At 42.8% G+C, this 14,705-nt stretch overlaps 1 protein-coding gene across 4 annotated transcripts in view; it reads left to right on the top strand.

The window, feature by feature from the left end:
- Positions 1–14,705, top strand: part of RSG7 (Regulator of G-protein signaling 7) — an 82,556-nt gene that overhangs the window by 44,591 nt on the left and 23,260 nt on the right. For 3 of the 4 annotated variants that reach the window (XM_037419001.2, XM_075866162.1, XM_037419003.2), the window contains exons 7-13: positions 610–691; positions 2,072–2,146; positions 3,668–3,757; positions 4,837–4,898; positions 10,341–10,454; positions 13,186–13,311; positions 13,664–13,738. In XM_037419001.2, coding sequence (XP_037274898.1) covers positions 610–691; positions 2,072–2,146; positions 3,668–3,757; positions 4,837–4,898; positions 10,341–10,454; positions 13,186–13,311; positions 13,664–13,738 — 624 coding nt within the window. The remainder of the gene's footprint in view (positions 1–609; positions 692–2,071; positions 2,147–3,667; positions 3,758–4,836; positions 4,899–10,340; positions 10,455–13,185; positions 13,312–13,663; positions 13,739–14,705) is intronic. The other variant, XM_037419002.2, reaches the window with a different exon arrangement.

Here is a 14,705-nt window from a genome sequence, read left to right as displayed (position 1 = left end):
TAGCGGAGCTGGTCTGGTCGAGCTTTGCCACCTCTCGTAGGTAAATAATTATCATCGTCACAAACCGACACGCTTTTAAATCACCGCCCTAGAATTTTGTACAGAAGATTAACAAAGGGAGCTGAAAGGTAGTAGGATTTACCCAGTTTCTGTAGCACATGCATGATATAGGAAGTTTACTGCAGAGATGTTAGGGTCTAGGTTTGCTGTGTGTTACAGATAGAAAATTATCAATGTCATTATCATTATCGTCACCATTATTATCATTATCAACATCAGAGGTTCGTATACAGTCTCTTGACTATTTAACCGTCTTTTGTATACTTAATGCCTGTAATTTTACCCAACTTTTAATACTAAAATTCTGATTCTGATAACAAACCAATATGAGCTTACTGACTGCCCAAGAGTTCTGTGCAGCTCGTTGACTAAAGAAGCTGTGTGCCCGCCAACTCTGCTACGACCCCGTCTTGCGCAACTTGGTGCCATCTGCGCAAATTTTCAAAAATCTTTTTGCACTGTTTAACTTATGCAAATCAGCCATCGCTACACCTTATTGCATCGCTGTAGCCTCGTCGGCTGTGTGTTTTTCACCTCTCTTTCGTTCAGGGTCGACAAGAAAAGGGACAAGTTAGAAAGAAAAGTTCTCGATAGCCAAGAAAGGGCTTTCTGGGATGTACATAGGCCAGTGGTGAGTAGGCGCAGCATCTGCTTTCCTCTGCTACCTTTCTTCAAGCAAGCACTTTGCTTTGTGGTTCCTCTGGGCAATGCATTGTATCGTGATAGTTTTTTCGTTCTTTTTCAATGCATGTCATGAAGTGCCCAAAGCATTGTCGTAACGTATGCAGTTATTTCTGTGGCAACACCTTATAAGAGCGCAGAACTCAAAGTGACAACTGGAATTTGCAATGGTTTTAATTTGTTTGTAATTTGTACCATAAAATAGACGTCTACCAAGGCATTTACATATTTAAATAAAAAAAAAGGGACAGTTCTCACGCTGGAAATGTTTGGAAATAGTGGTACGTGGAACTATGAAAGTTAAAATTTCAAAACTATAACGAGAATTGCTGGGGAAATGTTTTGTTAAACATATATGTAAGAAACGTAGGTATAATAGATTATTGATTATAATAAAGCAAATTAAGTGTGGCCATCAATAGAGTCATAAATGTGCATTTATAATGAATTTTGGGATATGGCAGTTATCTTCATGTCGAATGTCGCCTTGTTTTTTCTGATGTTTGACAGTATTTAGGTGTGTTTGTGCAATTTGAACAAATTGTAACACACATGCACAGAAAAGACGGACAAACCACATTTCTCCTCTGTCGGTCACCATTTTTAGTGCTAGTTACGTTAATGGTGTCCATTAAACAGTAATGTAATTACTGTGTTTTCTACAATGAATCATGTCATTGTAAAACAAAAGGATCTGAAATAGAAAGCATGAAGAACACTGTACTTGAATTCAACTCATTGGCATATCAGTGCATACGGTATAGTAACAAACAAGAAAATTTCTTTGACTGCGTTGAAAGGAAAACACACAAGGAATTTTTCTGTCTAATTACATTTTTTTAGGAAGATGACAATTGTCTTTGTTCATGAATTCAATGTCGAGATTTGACCTTGTCCCTAAAGCTAGTTTGAAAAGAGTAATGAACTAATACTTGTTAATTAATGTTTCTTCATAAACTTGAGGGTAGCCTTTGCACAGAAATATTTGAAATCAAGCGCAATTTTTCGGATTTATAACAGATGACTTCGTATATGTCGTGTATTGTGAAGCCCTAAAGTTTTTAGGCTTTCTGACCACATATGTAGTAAATGATAAACGTCACAAAACTTTTGCATATGTGGCATCGTTATGAGGCATGGTGTAATGTTATAATGCTTTCACAGAGCGGTGCGCGAATACTTTATATGATGTGGCGTTTATGGCATTTGTGACGGTCTTAAGTGGTTTTATGGCTTGATGGTATTTGTGACGTGCCGTAACAAAGTTTTTGCAATAGCAAAGTTCGTCCCTTGTATTGGCTGCTGAGTTTACTCGGTGCCTTTTTTGCAGCCGGGCTGTGTAAATACTACGGAAATCGACATTAAGAAGGCCTGCCGCATGAACAAACCAATCAAAAGCGCAAAGGTGAGTGGCCATTCAAACTTTATTCCCATGTTTTTTTGTTCGTCCATCCTCGTTGCAATCTGTGTAATGTTACTGTTCTTTAATAACCGAAGCTGCATAAATTAAGACATTTACAACACGCCATTATGCCTGGCAGAGAACTAAGATACACAAGGTTGCATTTGACTGGTTTTCACGACCTGGTACTTGATTAAATATCTACTGGAGGATGTCGTTGAAGTTGAGTGTGAAAATTTGAACAAGAGTACATCGATTGAAGTGAAAATATATATGATCCAGGTTTATCATAACAAAAGTACAAAAGTTCTGTGAGTTAGCATTTGTTGCAGTATTTATCAAAACAGTGGAGGGCCTTTGAACAACCAAGGTGTTGACACTTGTTGACATATAAATCACGATCGCCGTCGACCATCTGTAGCTGTACCTACAGATAAGGTCGTCAGATGTTTCTTTCTTTTTTCGTGGCCATGTAGCTTTTTTTTTAGTGTAATTCGGTCGTTTCTTACCGAGGTGCTGAACAAAGTACATTTTCAAATGACCGTACTTTCTTGCGTATAATCCATGCGAAACATACAAAAAATTCAGAGCTAAAGCCATGGTACAAGGTAAGCGTGAACTTTAAAGTTCAAGTTAGCTTCGCAGCTCTGTTTTACTCTAATACAAGGAGGTCAATTTCATGGCATCGTGCAGTCTTTTTCTTTTTCCTTCTTATTCATGATGTGGCGATAGCAGTTATGTGGACAGTCTCGATGTGCTTTTGTCGTCACAGTCATATCCTGAATAAAGTCCACATTGACCAGATTCCCCAGCATCATGGTACGTTCTACCTGTGTGTGCAATGTGTACAAGTGGGGGAAATTAATGCAGCTGGAACACAGATCAAATAAGCCAGCCTATATCCATCAATTGTAGGTGCATGCAATAAAATCCCCTCGCCTGTTAGACTGGCTGTTGAATGCTCAAGCAGAGAGGAAACGCTCTACACGTCTTTAATGAGCATAAAAAGTTAGAAGGGTTGCTCGAGGAGCAACTGTAAACTTTGATTATGCGGATGCAGTCACCATCGCTAACAGGCGCACTCACTCACTATCTCGGCAACCATCAGTGGGCGGCTCGTATGCCCTTCTACATTCTGCGCTCTCAACACGAAGACTGTACGAAAAGCGTCCCTGAAGTGGCCATACTCTCTTACACTAGCGTTTTGTAGAGTTTCGCGGCATCGGATCCAAAAGAGTTAGCTGCCAGCCTTACTCTGTATAGTAACATCAAATTTGTTGCTATCACGTTCGTTGCTTCACCCATGCCGTGAAATTGTGAATTCTTTTTTTTTATGATTTGCGGTTGGGATTTTGGTTGTATGAAGCACAAGTTACACAAAAGAAATAACAGTACACATTGCTTTAATTGACGCACATTGCAGCTGTTTTCGACTGTGCAACGAGCCTCGTTCCACTAAAATGTTTCTCATTTTTAAACAGTTTCACAAACACCATCTTGTTTGTTTTCAACTCTCAACTGTAGCACTTGCAGTGCGCAGTACCTGGCGGACGCATCAGTCCCAGCGTGTCGGAAGGGGAGATTAACACACCACTAGATGTTCTCAAGAAGGAGGCAAGTATCATTCTTGCGTTCTAGTGTGAGTGTTACCACAGGTGCATTTTCTCTGTTCTCTTGATGATTGCTTTCAACAAACTCTTATCACATTTTCAACTCTTCTGTAAGTTTGGGAACTTCATTATTTTGTCTGTCTCTGTGAGTGTAAGATGAGTATTTCACTTTGTTTAGATAGAACACACATTACGGACACTTTAGTAAATTCAACAGTTGACACGGGTGATCCAGAATTTGGCAGATCTACGATGACATCAGCGTAGACAATGAAGAAATTGAAGCAGTGTTACATGTCTTAACGATTGTAGACTGCGCTCGCAACTAGTCAGCATCAGTAGTCAGGCATGTTCTTTGCGCTCGTTCCTTCTGCTGATGTTTTTACCAGTGTGCTATCACAAGCAGTACATCCAGGAAATTAGTTTCGTGTAATTCTACCAAATCAGAAAGGAGGGGGGAGGGCGCAATAACCTTTTTGTGCATTGCCCTGGTGCCATTATGCATTCTCTTGAATAAGCATATTTTGGCATAGTTGAATTTACGGTGTGTTGAGCATTTATGTAAGGCTATCCTTGTATGTTGCAGTGTAACCATCGAACACAATGTGCAGGGATGACCTTTAACTTGCCGACAGGGTGTTCAAGAAACTATTTTAGGTATTTTGGGTAGTTCTGAAGTGAAGCAGGAAGCTTAGGCAGCGCCCCCTAACTGTCAGTATACACGTATTGCTTTCCAACTGCTCAATCTCGCTCACCGCATCTTGTATGGGAAGAGTTATTGGCACTTTCTGTTATCCTTGTTCTCTTTGCAGGTCATGTATTTATAGGGGGGGTGGGGGAATAACATCACGATGAGACTATGACAAGAGGCAGAACACGCATGCACTATATTAAAGTACACTTTACCTTGGCAAGAAAAATTTTAAAACAAATTTTTAAACAAATCTTAAAACAAAAAACCCTAGCATCTACTGTTGCCATAATGTCCCGTGTGTTGGTTTTAGTTCGGTTCTATATCCTGCTTTTATCAATTGGCACATCAGTGTCTGAGCTCTCTTTTTCTTCTCATGCGTCTCTGTCCAGGTGGAGACGCTCAAGGCGCGGCTCGACGGTGGCAATGTCAAGATCACCGCAGCTCTTGAAACGTGAGTGCCTTGCTGGCCCACCGTGCAATTTATTGGGAAGACTGTCTGTCAGCAGCAGTTGTCATTGCCACTACTTTCATTTGTCTGAAATAGTAAAATACCATAGCATCTCATTAAAGGGAATCCGAAGGGACCAGGAAAATAGGTTCCTTTTAACGGGACTTTTGTTTACTAAGAGGTGAACATGGGCGCAGAATACAAGTGCAAAACCAATCACATTAGATCCAGTTGTTCCATTTAAGCAGCAGTTTCGTTTAACAGATTTCTGTTTACTGAGAGTTTACTGTAGTAGCTTGACATTGACCAGCTGGCACAACTGTCGCATTGTATTTGCATCTTTTTGTGTGTGTGGCCTGATATTGCATCATTTTGCACTGTAATTTTCTGCAAACATCTCATGTCATTCATTTAAATGTGATAGCGTTAAACAGCTCGTTTCACAGGAATTTTAATGCTGGTGTCGGTGTTGGCATCAGTGTGTCGGCGTCGATAGTAAATGAGAAATGATCATCTTGTTTGTGACCGAAAAATTAAGAAAGGTGCTAGTAAAATAATTAGAAACTTCGGTCCGAGTGAGAATCGAACCCTGAAGGCGTCTGCATGGCAAGCTGGCGTTCTATCATAAATTCACGTTTATTGCTCAAAACTGATTCGGAAAAAAACGCAATATGAATGTCATGTAAGGGAAGGAGTCTCTTTAATCCACATAATATTGCATGGTGGAAGAGTAGAATCGTGCCAGGGGTCAAAGCATGCGAAGTGCGCGACGAGTGGGTGTTTTAAAATCCCACTCTTGACGAAGCGTTCAAACATATATTCACGTGTTGCCTTACGGATGCATAGTGGGTCCTCTCTGATATGCATAAGGAAGATTTATGGTGTAATGAGCACTTAACAACTGTATTTACAGTAGGCATCTTAGGATAGCTTGAAGTGGCCAATGTTACACATGCACAGTCGTTTATTTTCTTACGACACAGTTCAGGCGTACAATGAAAACATATAGTGAATATATATATATATATATATATATATATATATATATATATATATATCCTGATGAAGGGAGGTCCCCTCCCGAAACTGTTGGGAAATAAATATATTTATCCTTGTTGACAACGCTCCCGTTGTGCCATATCCCATACCTTCACGAAGACTAACTGGCCCATTGAATTATTACTCCCACTATATATTTATATATATATATATATATACACACATATATATATATATATGTATATATATTGTAAGCACAATATTGACAACGTCTGACCTTCATCTTCTTCATCTGTATATAATCAGCGTCACGAAAAACGTCGTCTTCGTTCAAAGGGTTGATCAGGCGATTCGGCCTAATAAACGCCGTCGAGACTCCAACGCTGCTACTGTCTCACAGAGTGGTGGAGGTGTGGGTATATACATATATATATATATATATATACATATACATATATATGTATGGACGGTGTCTCTACACTTCTTTCCCATATATATATATATATATATATATGGGATATGGCACAACGGGAGCGTTGTCAACAAGGATAAATATATTTATTTCCCAACAGTTTCGGGAGGGGACCTCCCTTCATCAGGGGATGAGTTATACTGACATGAGCTTCCAAACATCCTTGCTGCCGCGTCCCTCTCGCCTTGAAAGACGTTTGAGAAAGTGAGAGGGAACTGGAAGAAGGAAAAAAAAAGGAGAAAAAAGAAGAAAAAAAAAGAAAAGAAAGAAGATCGATATATATATATATATATATATATATATATATATAGTCATGACCAAGAAAGACGCTGGCGCTTCGGCGCGTGGGCAGCCAAGGGAAGGTAGAGGAAGATGAAGACAGAATAAGAACAGCTGGCCCAGGATCGGGTGTTGTCTCTTGCTCTCTGTCTCGCTCATCACAATGGCGCAGCCGACAAAGAAGTCTTACGTCCCGTGTTCGTCATCCAGGACAGCCGTGATAAGCGCCGCTTGAGGACGGCGTCAAGGCCTCTTCGGCAGAGGTTCACCTGCCGCCACTGCCACCACCGTTCGGGGACGGTGTCAAGGCCTCCTCGGCAGCTGCAGTACAAGTTACCGGTACCATTTCACAAGAGACGCCGTCCACGCATCTTTGGCTATGGATTCTGCCGTCATGCGGGCTTCTCCATCCAGGAATGCCGTTCATGCTTCTTTGGCGATGGAGTCAATATCCTGGCCGCCGCTTCAGCTGCCTATCAGACCATCAGGGGACGGTGTCCATGCCTCCTCTGTGCTACCAAGGCATCACCCAATGGACACTATGCTACCACTTCGCGGCCGTAATACGCACGGGCTCCTGTTCTTTGAGAATGCTGTTCAAGCTTCCCACGGCCCGCATTCCCTGTCCGGTACTCTTCCAACACATGAGCCGCCAAGAAACGCTGTTCATGCTTCCTTGGACGTGCGTGTCACCACCGTGAGTACTACTAGAACCACGTACTTCACGGACGCGAACCAAAGTGGTTCAGAAGCCTCGTGCGACAGTGCCGTGGAGCTGTGGCGTATCATCGCACTGCTCCGCGCCGAGACTAACAAACTGACAGCGTTGATCGCCGAGCGAGCTCCTACAATGTTGCCAGCATTGTGTGACATTAACGCAGTGTTCGATGTAGCTGCCTCATACGACCTTGAGGCAAGCACACCGGAGCAACACAGGGAGCTTCGATCTTCTCTGATCGAGCTCTCACACCAGCTCGACTGCTTCGCGTCGGTGATATCTGCATTGCCACCTGCCAACTCACAATCACCAGCCATCTGCGAACTACCGGAATTCCACGGGGTCCGGAACGACACCGACAGCTGGGTGGCAACCGTCAACACGATAGCAATGCACGAGGCCTGGACGGAATCTCAGAAAAGAACCGTGGCTGTAGAGTGTCTTCGGGAAGGTGCAGCAGCGTGGCTCCGGTATGAATTCTGGAAGCAGCAGTCATGGGCGGAGTGGAGCTCCAAGCTCATACATAGCTACTTTCGTTCGTAATCGTTACCACCTCTCCACCACCACCCCGTCCAACCGGCCGGTATTGAGGAGCAAGCTCCAGAGGCTTCAGCCTCTGGAGCTTGCTCTGGAGCCTCTGGAGCCTTGAGGCTGCAGCGCAAAGCTGCAGCCTCAAGGTTGCAGCTTTGCGCTGCAGCTTACCACACGAGAAGTTCCCGAAGCAAGTTCATTGTGACCAGAGGCCGCTACCCGAAGCAAGTTCACTGCGGCCAGAGGCCGCTACCAAAGTCGGACCTCTTGAAGGGCGTTGCTCCAATGAAACAGCCGCAGAGAATCATCTCGACTCTGCCGCATTGCCCTTCACCGCTGCAACCCCATTCGCACCCCGAGCTGAAGTGGAGCAACACCTCGAAGGTTCCTCGGAGCCCTCCAGCCGCGCGGCAGAAAGCTTCCCCGCCTGTCCTACGAATGACGTCAGACGCAGGTGCGACACACAAGATTCCTCGCCTGTCCTACGAATGACGTCAGACACAGGTGCGACACGCCACTGCTGCTCTCAGCACCCGCGCCGGTACGCGATGCCATCATGTCAGTGGAAGAGGCTGATACCAGTCCTCATACAGCTCAGTTAGAGAAGCCAGCCCCAATATCACCTTTACCGAGGCAAGTGGAGACACCAGCATCGCCTATGCTTGAACCGCCTACAGTGATGGCGCCGGTAAGGCCCAAGGTAACCACTGCTAGTGTCACTGACCAAGATCATGAGGAGAAAGTTGGCGCTCAAGATGCAGACAGCAGCCAGTCTCGACCTCCCGATAGACTTGTGGAAGACTCTGGCACCCAGTTTCAGCGTGGCCAAGGCGGACCTCCGAGATGCAGCCACTATATTGACCGCCAGGTCTACCTTTGGCAGATACCGGGAACAAATCGCGGCCGACAGCGTCGGCCGCAACGGGGCAGCCAGTTCCGGCCGCCTGAGTCTACAGCACTTTTTCAAAAGTCATCGTGGCGTGGAAAAGAGCGACCAGCTCGAGGCAGCCAGTGCCGTTCACCAGAAACTTTGCCGCCAGCTCCGCGCGCGCGCAGTCATGGCCGAGTGTCATGACGAAGAAAGACGCTGGTGCTTCGGCGCGTGGGCAGCTAAGAAAAAGTAGAGGAAGATGAAGACAGAATAAGAACAGCTGGCCCAGGATCGGGTGTTGTCTCTTGTTCTCTGTCTCGCTCATCACTGTATATATATATATATATATATATATATATATATATATATATATATATATATATATATATATTAGACACACACACACACACACACTATATGAAACAGATTAGCAGTTGAGATGGCAATGCACATAGGGCCAGATTACACTGTTGCGTGCTACTCTTGAAGGTGAAGCTCAGGCGTCCTCCGAGTTTTTTCTGTCAAGGTTACGTGCGTTCTAACCAGTGTGTTTCCTGAAAGTTTGCTTTAGAGCATGTAGTGTTGGCAGAGAGGAACTTGTTCCGTCTCAACTATAACTTTATTGTGATAGCAATTATAAGAACACTCTTGGCTAGATTTTGCCACCGGCATTGACGTCGGTATTGCCGTCACTCATCGCATATGTATACGTATCTATAATATGAAAATTCAAAAACAAAAAATAACCCAGGAAATGACTGGCGTGCGAAATCGAACGTGGGACCTCTGAATTGTGAGTGCAATGCGTTAGCCACTTTGCCAAGAAGGACCACATCCTTCAACACTGAAACAACAAGCTATTTATATCTACCACTTACCACTGGTGACAAGCAACTTGGGGGGATCTATTGTGTTTTCAGCATTACCAGCAAGATGGCGCAATGAGCGCGCGCAGCAACATTGTCACATTGTGGCACTCTCATCTTCCACGCATACTTTGCCCAGCGGAGAGGGGACTGGGTGGACAATCACGCGTGTGCTTATCTCGCGGTGAGGACAATCGTACGTATTGGCTGGCTTTGGGTTTTCACTGGAACGATTCTGTTGTAGTTATTCGGTGCACAAAGGTCACTGCAATCATTGCAGTCTCCATTTGCGAAAAGGGCGAGTTTTTCAGACACAGCGAAGTAACAACTGGGACGCTTATTCGCGTTCATCTGTACCTATGAATACATTTCGTGCGTTCTTTGTGAGTTATAAACAGGGGGAACGTTTGGACCTGCTTGTCATTCGGCGCGTGACCTTCCCATTTATTGCTATCGCGTTTATTGCTTCGCCTTTGCGGCAAAATTGTGACCTTTCTTGATCTCTTGCGTGATGAAGTGCCCAATAGAAAAGCGACAGGAGGCACAATTTATATTTCTGTAAAGTTTTTCTTCACGTTTTGCATCTGCTGTGTGTGCCGTCTTTGTAGTTAGAGAAATTTACAAACTACTAGCCAAGGTGTTCGAGTAACGTATGCCAAACGAGCCACTGACCTGCGAATATTAACGCTGCCGTTTCCTCGCTTTACAGGTACAAATCGTATTACGAAAAGCACGCAGAGTACGATGGCTTCTGCATGCCGCTTGAGCCTTCCAATCCTTGGATCTCGGATAGCACTGAGTTCTGGGAAGTGGAAAAGCAAACGTGAGTATCCGCGCACTTTTCTCTTCTTTGGCGTTGTACTGACAGAGCTTCGCAGCGTGAGCACTTTCTTATTTGGTGCTCCCTTCATGCCATGCCAATTAAAGGCATGCAGAGTTAATTTAAGCAGAGCACACTTTTTACAAGACTTGAACTCATATGTATGTACATACCACAGTAAATCCCTCAGAACTATAACTGTTGGGACAGTACTCCTTCGAGAACTGCCGATGGCATAGCTGAGTCATTGAAATTAGAGTTACTGTTCATGCTGGCAAAGGCTGTACATGTGTTTTTGTTCACTGCCTATTTCACCCCTATTTGTCAAAGGAGGTTGTGCTGTTCAAAAAGCAAGTACTTAAAGGAGTACTGACACAAGTTTCAAAGATTTTTTGGTTGTTGCTCTATATAAAAACGCAGGTGTTTAGAACGCCAAAAAGCATGCCGTAGAACTTGCAAATGAATTGAATATATTTTTGATACCGGCACCGTATAAAGGTAATTTCGGTTTTAGTATTGAGAGGGTGGCTTCGCAATGACGTGTGAACACATCTGTCATCACAGGAAGACTGCAACTCGCAACGTACTAGCAGCAGCTGTCAGTTGGCTGTCAGTAGCACGTAGTTCCAATAGACGACAATGAATGGTCATCCAGAGATCCCGACAGTAACTTCTGGGATTTAGGGTGCATGCAAGGACTCGGATTTCGCAAACCCAGTGGACTGTGTTGACTTGTGATGGTGCTGATTGCAGAGGGGCTGGCTTGCAGATGCTGGGAAACAAAAACTTCAAAATAAATCTAAAATGTTTCATACGTGTTGTCTGGCTCCGGTGTGGGAAGAGCTTGAATGATGCACACCGTGGAAATTGAAAATGTTCGTTTCGGGGTGCCTTGAAATCGTGTCAGTACTCTTTTAAATGGTACAAGCAGCCACTATGAGGCATACCTAAACAACATTGGCAATGACAATGCAGCATATTGCCACAGTTTGGCACTTTCTTCAAACACCACTAACCATATTACTGCTTGAGAAATCAGTGCCTTATCTTGACTTTTCTATTGTGGAAAGTTGCATGATAAATACTTTTGCTCATTTTAATCCTTGGTTGCTGGTCGGCATATGGTTCAAGCAATGGGATGGGGGAGAAAGTGGCCTTGCTGATAGGTGAAAGTTTGTAATAAAACATTCCTCTATAGTTCCTGACAAAGCACGTTAGTCATATCCGGCATATAAGCCACCATAGCTCAGCGGTAGAGCGCCGAACACGTTATTCTAAGGTGGCAGGTCGAATCCTGTCAGTGCCAAGTTATTCTTTCATCCACTTTTCTCACATTACATTACAATTAATTCTGATAACATCTGCTGTACTTCACTTGGTATAATTTTCAGTTAGTTTCATTAATGTTGTAAGCCATAGAGGTTACATACCAGGCAGAAAAACAGTGTTCACTTTCTCGCCGTCATGGCTACGTGGCACAGACTGACACTTCCATGTTTAAATGCACATATATAGGCATACATCGTAAAGTGAGTGGAAAGATGATTGCCTCTGTTGGTCAATTGGTAGGGCATGGGATGCATTATTTGAAGATTGAAGATTCGCTCTTTGCCGGCAACAAGTTGTCTTTTTATTCATTATAATTTCTTCACATTTACATTACAATCTAGTAATAACACTCCCTATACTTTCCTTGACTTTGGTATGTTAGTTCTAAATAATTTCGTGCTTAACAAAAAAAACAAGTCCTGAAAATGTTTTTTTTTTTTCTGCACTTATGCCATAGTCATCTGCAACACCAGAAGAATGCAACGTGAAGTTTTTTTGTTCTTGTTTTTTTTATACTTGGTGTGTGTGCAGCATGATGCAATTTTACCTAACTTTACTCCCATTCGGGACACGCTAAGTAAGACTCCAGCTTAGATGATCTCCGTGTTTCAGACGTTATGTGGCCAGTGGAACTGAGAGCTTCTTTCCGTGTTTTTGTAAGTGACGGCACATCTTCGATACACCCTGAAATTTCTAAGGAGCGACTGGTGTTGTCCTCGCTTGCCATTTTTCCAGTAGCAAGGATAACTGGGCTAGTTGGTATCGATTCATTTTAAAACTAGATAAAGCACCCGTGGTTTTAGCATTTCTTTCTTGTGTCTGTGTGCGTACCTTCCAGTCTAAAAATTACCATTTTTAGTTTCGCATATAAAAAAAACTGACTAATGTTGTCCAAGGTTGGATAAATGATGATAAGCTCTGACTGCTGTTGGCTAATGATAGGCCATAACAGAACAGCAAGATTATCTTAAGTCAATCCAAGCCCAATGATTTTCTAGGATATACTATGTGAAAAACTATCAAAGTTGGCCCCAGCTTCGACTGTCTTTTCTTTTTTTGCTTTTTCAACAAAATTAATCTTTCTAAGGATGTGATAACACTCACCAAATCTCCTTAGTTGCATTGAATGCAAAAGCATGGTGCACACCCAGTTGCGACAGTTGTGTTGACAACTCCACTTTCTCAACATCCACTTCACTTGACATCTTACGACACGTTATCTCCGACAACATCACTCTGTGATGTGATGATGACTTTCTAGCGATCGGGTAGTAGTGTCACACACTAGATGTGCGCTACAATTTTTTTCTTGATGGGGAATGTAGTGCTTTGAACTGAAATTGCTGCTATTTGCAACACTTCTGCCGGTGTCGCCTGGTTGGTTAAGACTGCTTTTCCTTTCCAGGACCAATGTTCCACCGCGTCGGGTGCGTCGCTGGAAGAACTCCCTCCAGGAGCTGCTCCGCGACCCTGCGGGCCGAGAGCACTTCATTCAGTTTCTAGAGAAAGAGTTTAGCCTCGAGAATCTCAGGTGAGCCGCATCTCAGGATGCACCTGGCTGTGTCTTGCTGTGGTTACATTGGTAACTATTTTTGACAATACCTTTGGTACTAATTATGGATTTGGTGGCTCTGATTTTATAAAAACTGCTTCTATTTATTGATTGACTGATTTATTGATCAGCTGTTTAATCTACTGATCAATCGAGGCAGCTTTTTATGGAAACAGCTTCATGTAGCTGCCAGTGACATATACAAACCAATCAATCAAACAAGCTGTGGTTGTTGTAATAATTGATTGAATCAGTTGGTCAGTTCAGAGAGTGTCTATGGAAAACGAGCCTCCAACCTTCCTGCATAAATCAATGAAACCTTTCTTGCCAGGTTCTGGGAGGCTGTGCAAGAACTGAAGCAAATTCATCTCAAAGATGTTCCCGTCAAAGTACAAGAAATATGGAAGTGAGTTTCAGTTTTGCACACTTGTAGTTGCAATCGTGTGATTGTTGTCATCACGGTTTTTGATGTTTTGGTAACTTTGTGTCTTGGAATTTGTCCTTGAATTGAAATTATGCAAGCATTTGTGAGTTGTCATCGTTCAGCATGTGGCCAAGGGCATGCAAGGAAAACAGTTAAAATAAAACCAAGTGACAATGTTATTGTTATTGTTCAAGCACCACATGCCAGGAGCGAACATCAATCAAACTTCAAGTTAAAATTTTATGGGCAGCTTCACACATTAGTATACACAATAATTTAGCATAATAATTACTCTTACAAAATAAAGCCCCATTATCAAAATTTTATGAAAATGGAAAAATAGTAGACTTGTACGAATAATGAATTTTAGATCTGAAATGAATTGGAAGCGAATAGAGATTTTGGTGGAATAATTTCCAATCGAATTGGAATAGTCTACATGACATATATAGAAAAATCAGCATAGCATGATCTGACTAACCTGCACAATATTTCTTTAAAATTAAAATAAGGCATCAATGCAAATGCCATTTTTTTCTATTGTTCAAAGAAAATTGAAACAACTTTCAGTTATCGCAGGATTTGACTTTCGATAGAATGCAAGTGATTACCTGTAAAACATGTTACATTTAAAATTTACTACACTTAGAGCATATGAACTGGCGTAACAAGCTTCTAAACTAAAAAAAAAATTATGAATCGATGTAAGGGTAATACGTATGTAAAGGAACCCTGCAACGCTTCTCCAAGTATCCATGGATTGGATTCACTAAAGGAGCGGAGCTTATTGCATCACGAATTGACTGCCACAAAAATTTTTAGAATCTGTCTGGTATAAACTGAATTACAAAGTATTGCCGCAAGCTGCGATTGCATTTTCCTTTCTTTCATCCCAACGAAAATGCCCGAAGCTAAGCAGGAAGGGATGGCACGGAGGATGGCGCATGCC

Source organism: Rhipicephalus microplus, chromosome 6 (genome assembly GCF_043290135.1).
Source record: "Rhipicephalus microplus isolate Deutch F79 chromosome 6, USDA_Rmic, whole genome shotgun sequence".
NCBI classification, from domain to species: domain Eukaryota; kingdom Metazoa; phylum Arthropoda; class Arachnida; order Ixodida; family Ixodidae; genus Rhipicephalus; species Rhipicephalus microplus.
This window is presented reverse-complemented; position numbering and strand designations above follow the sequence as displayed.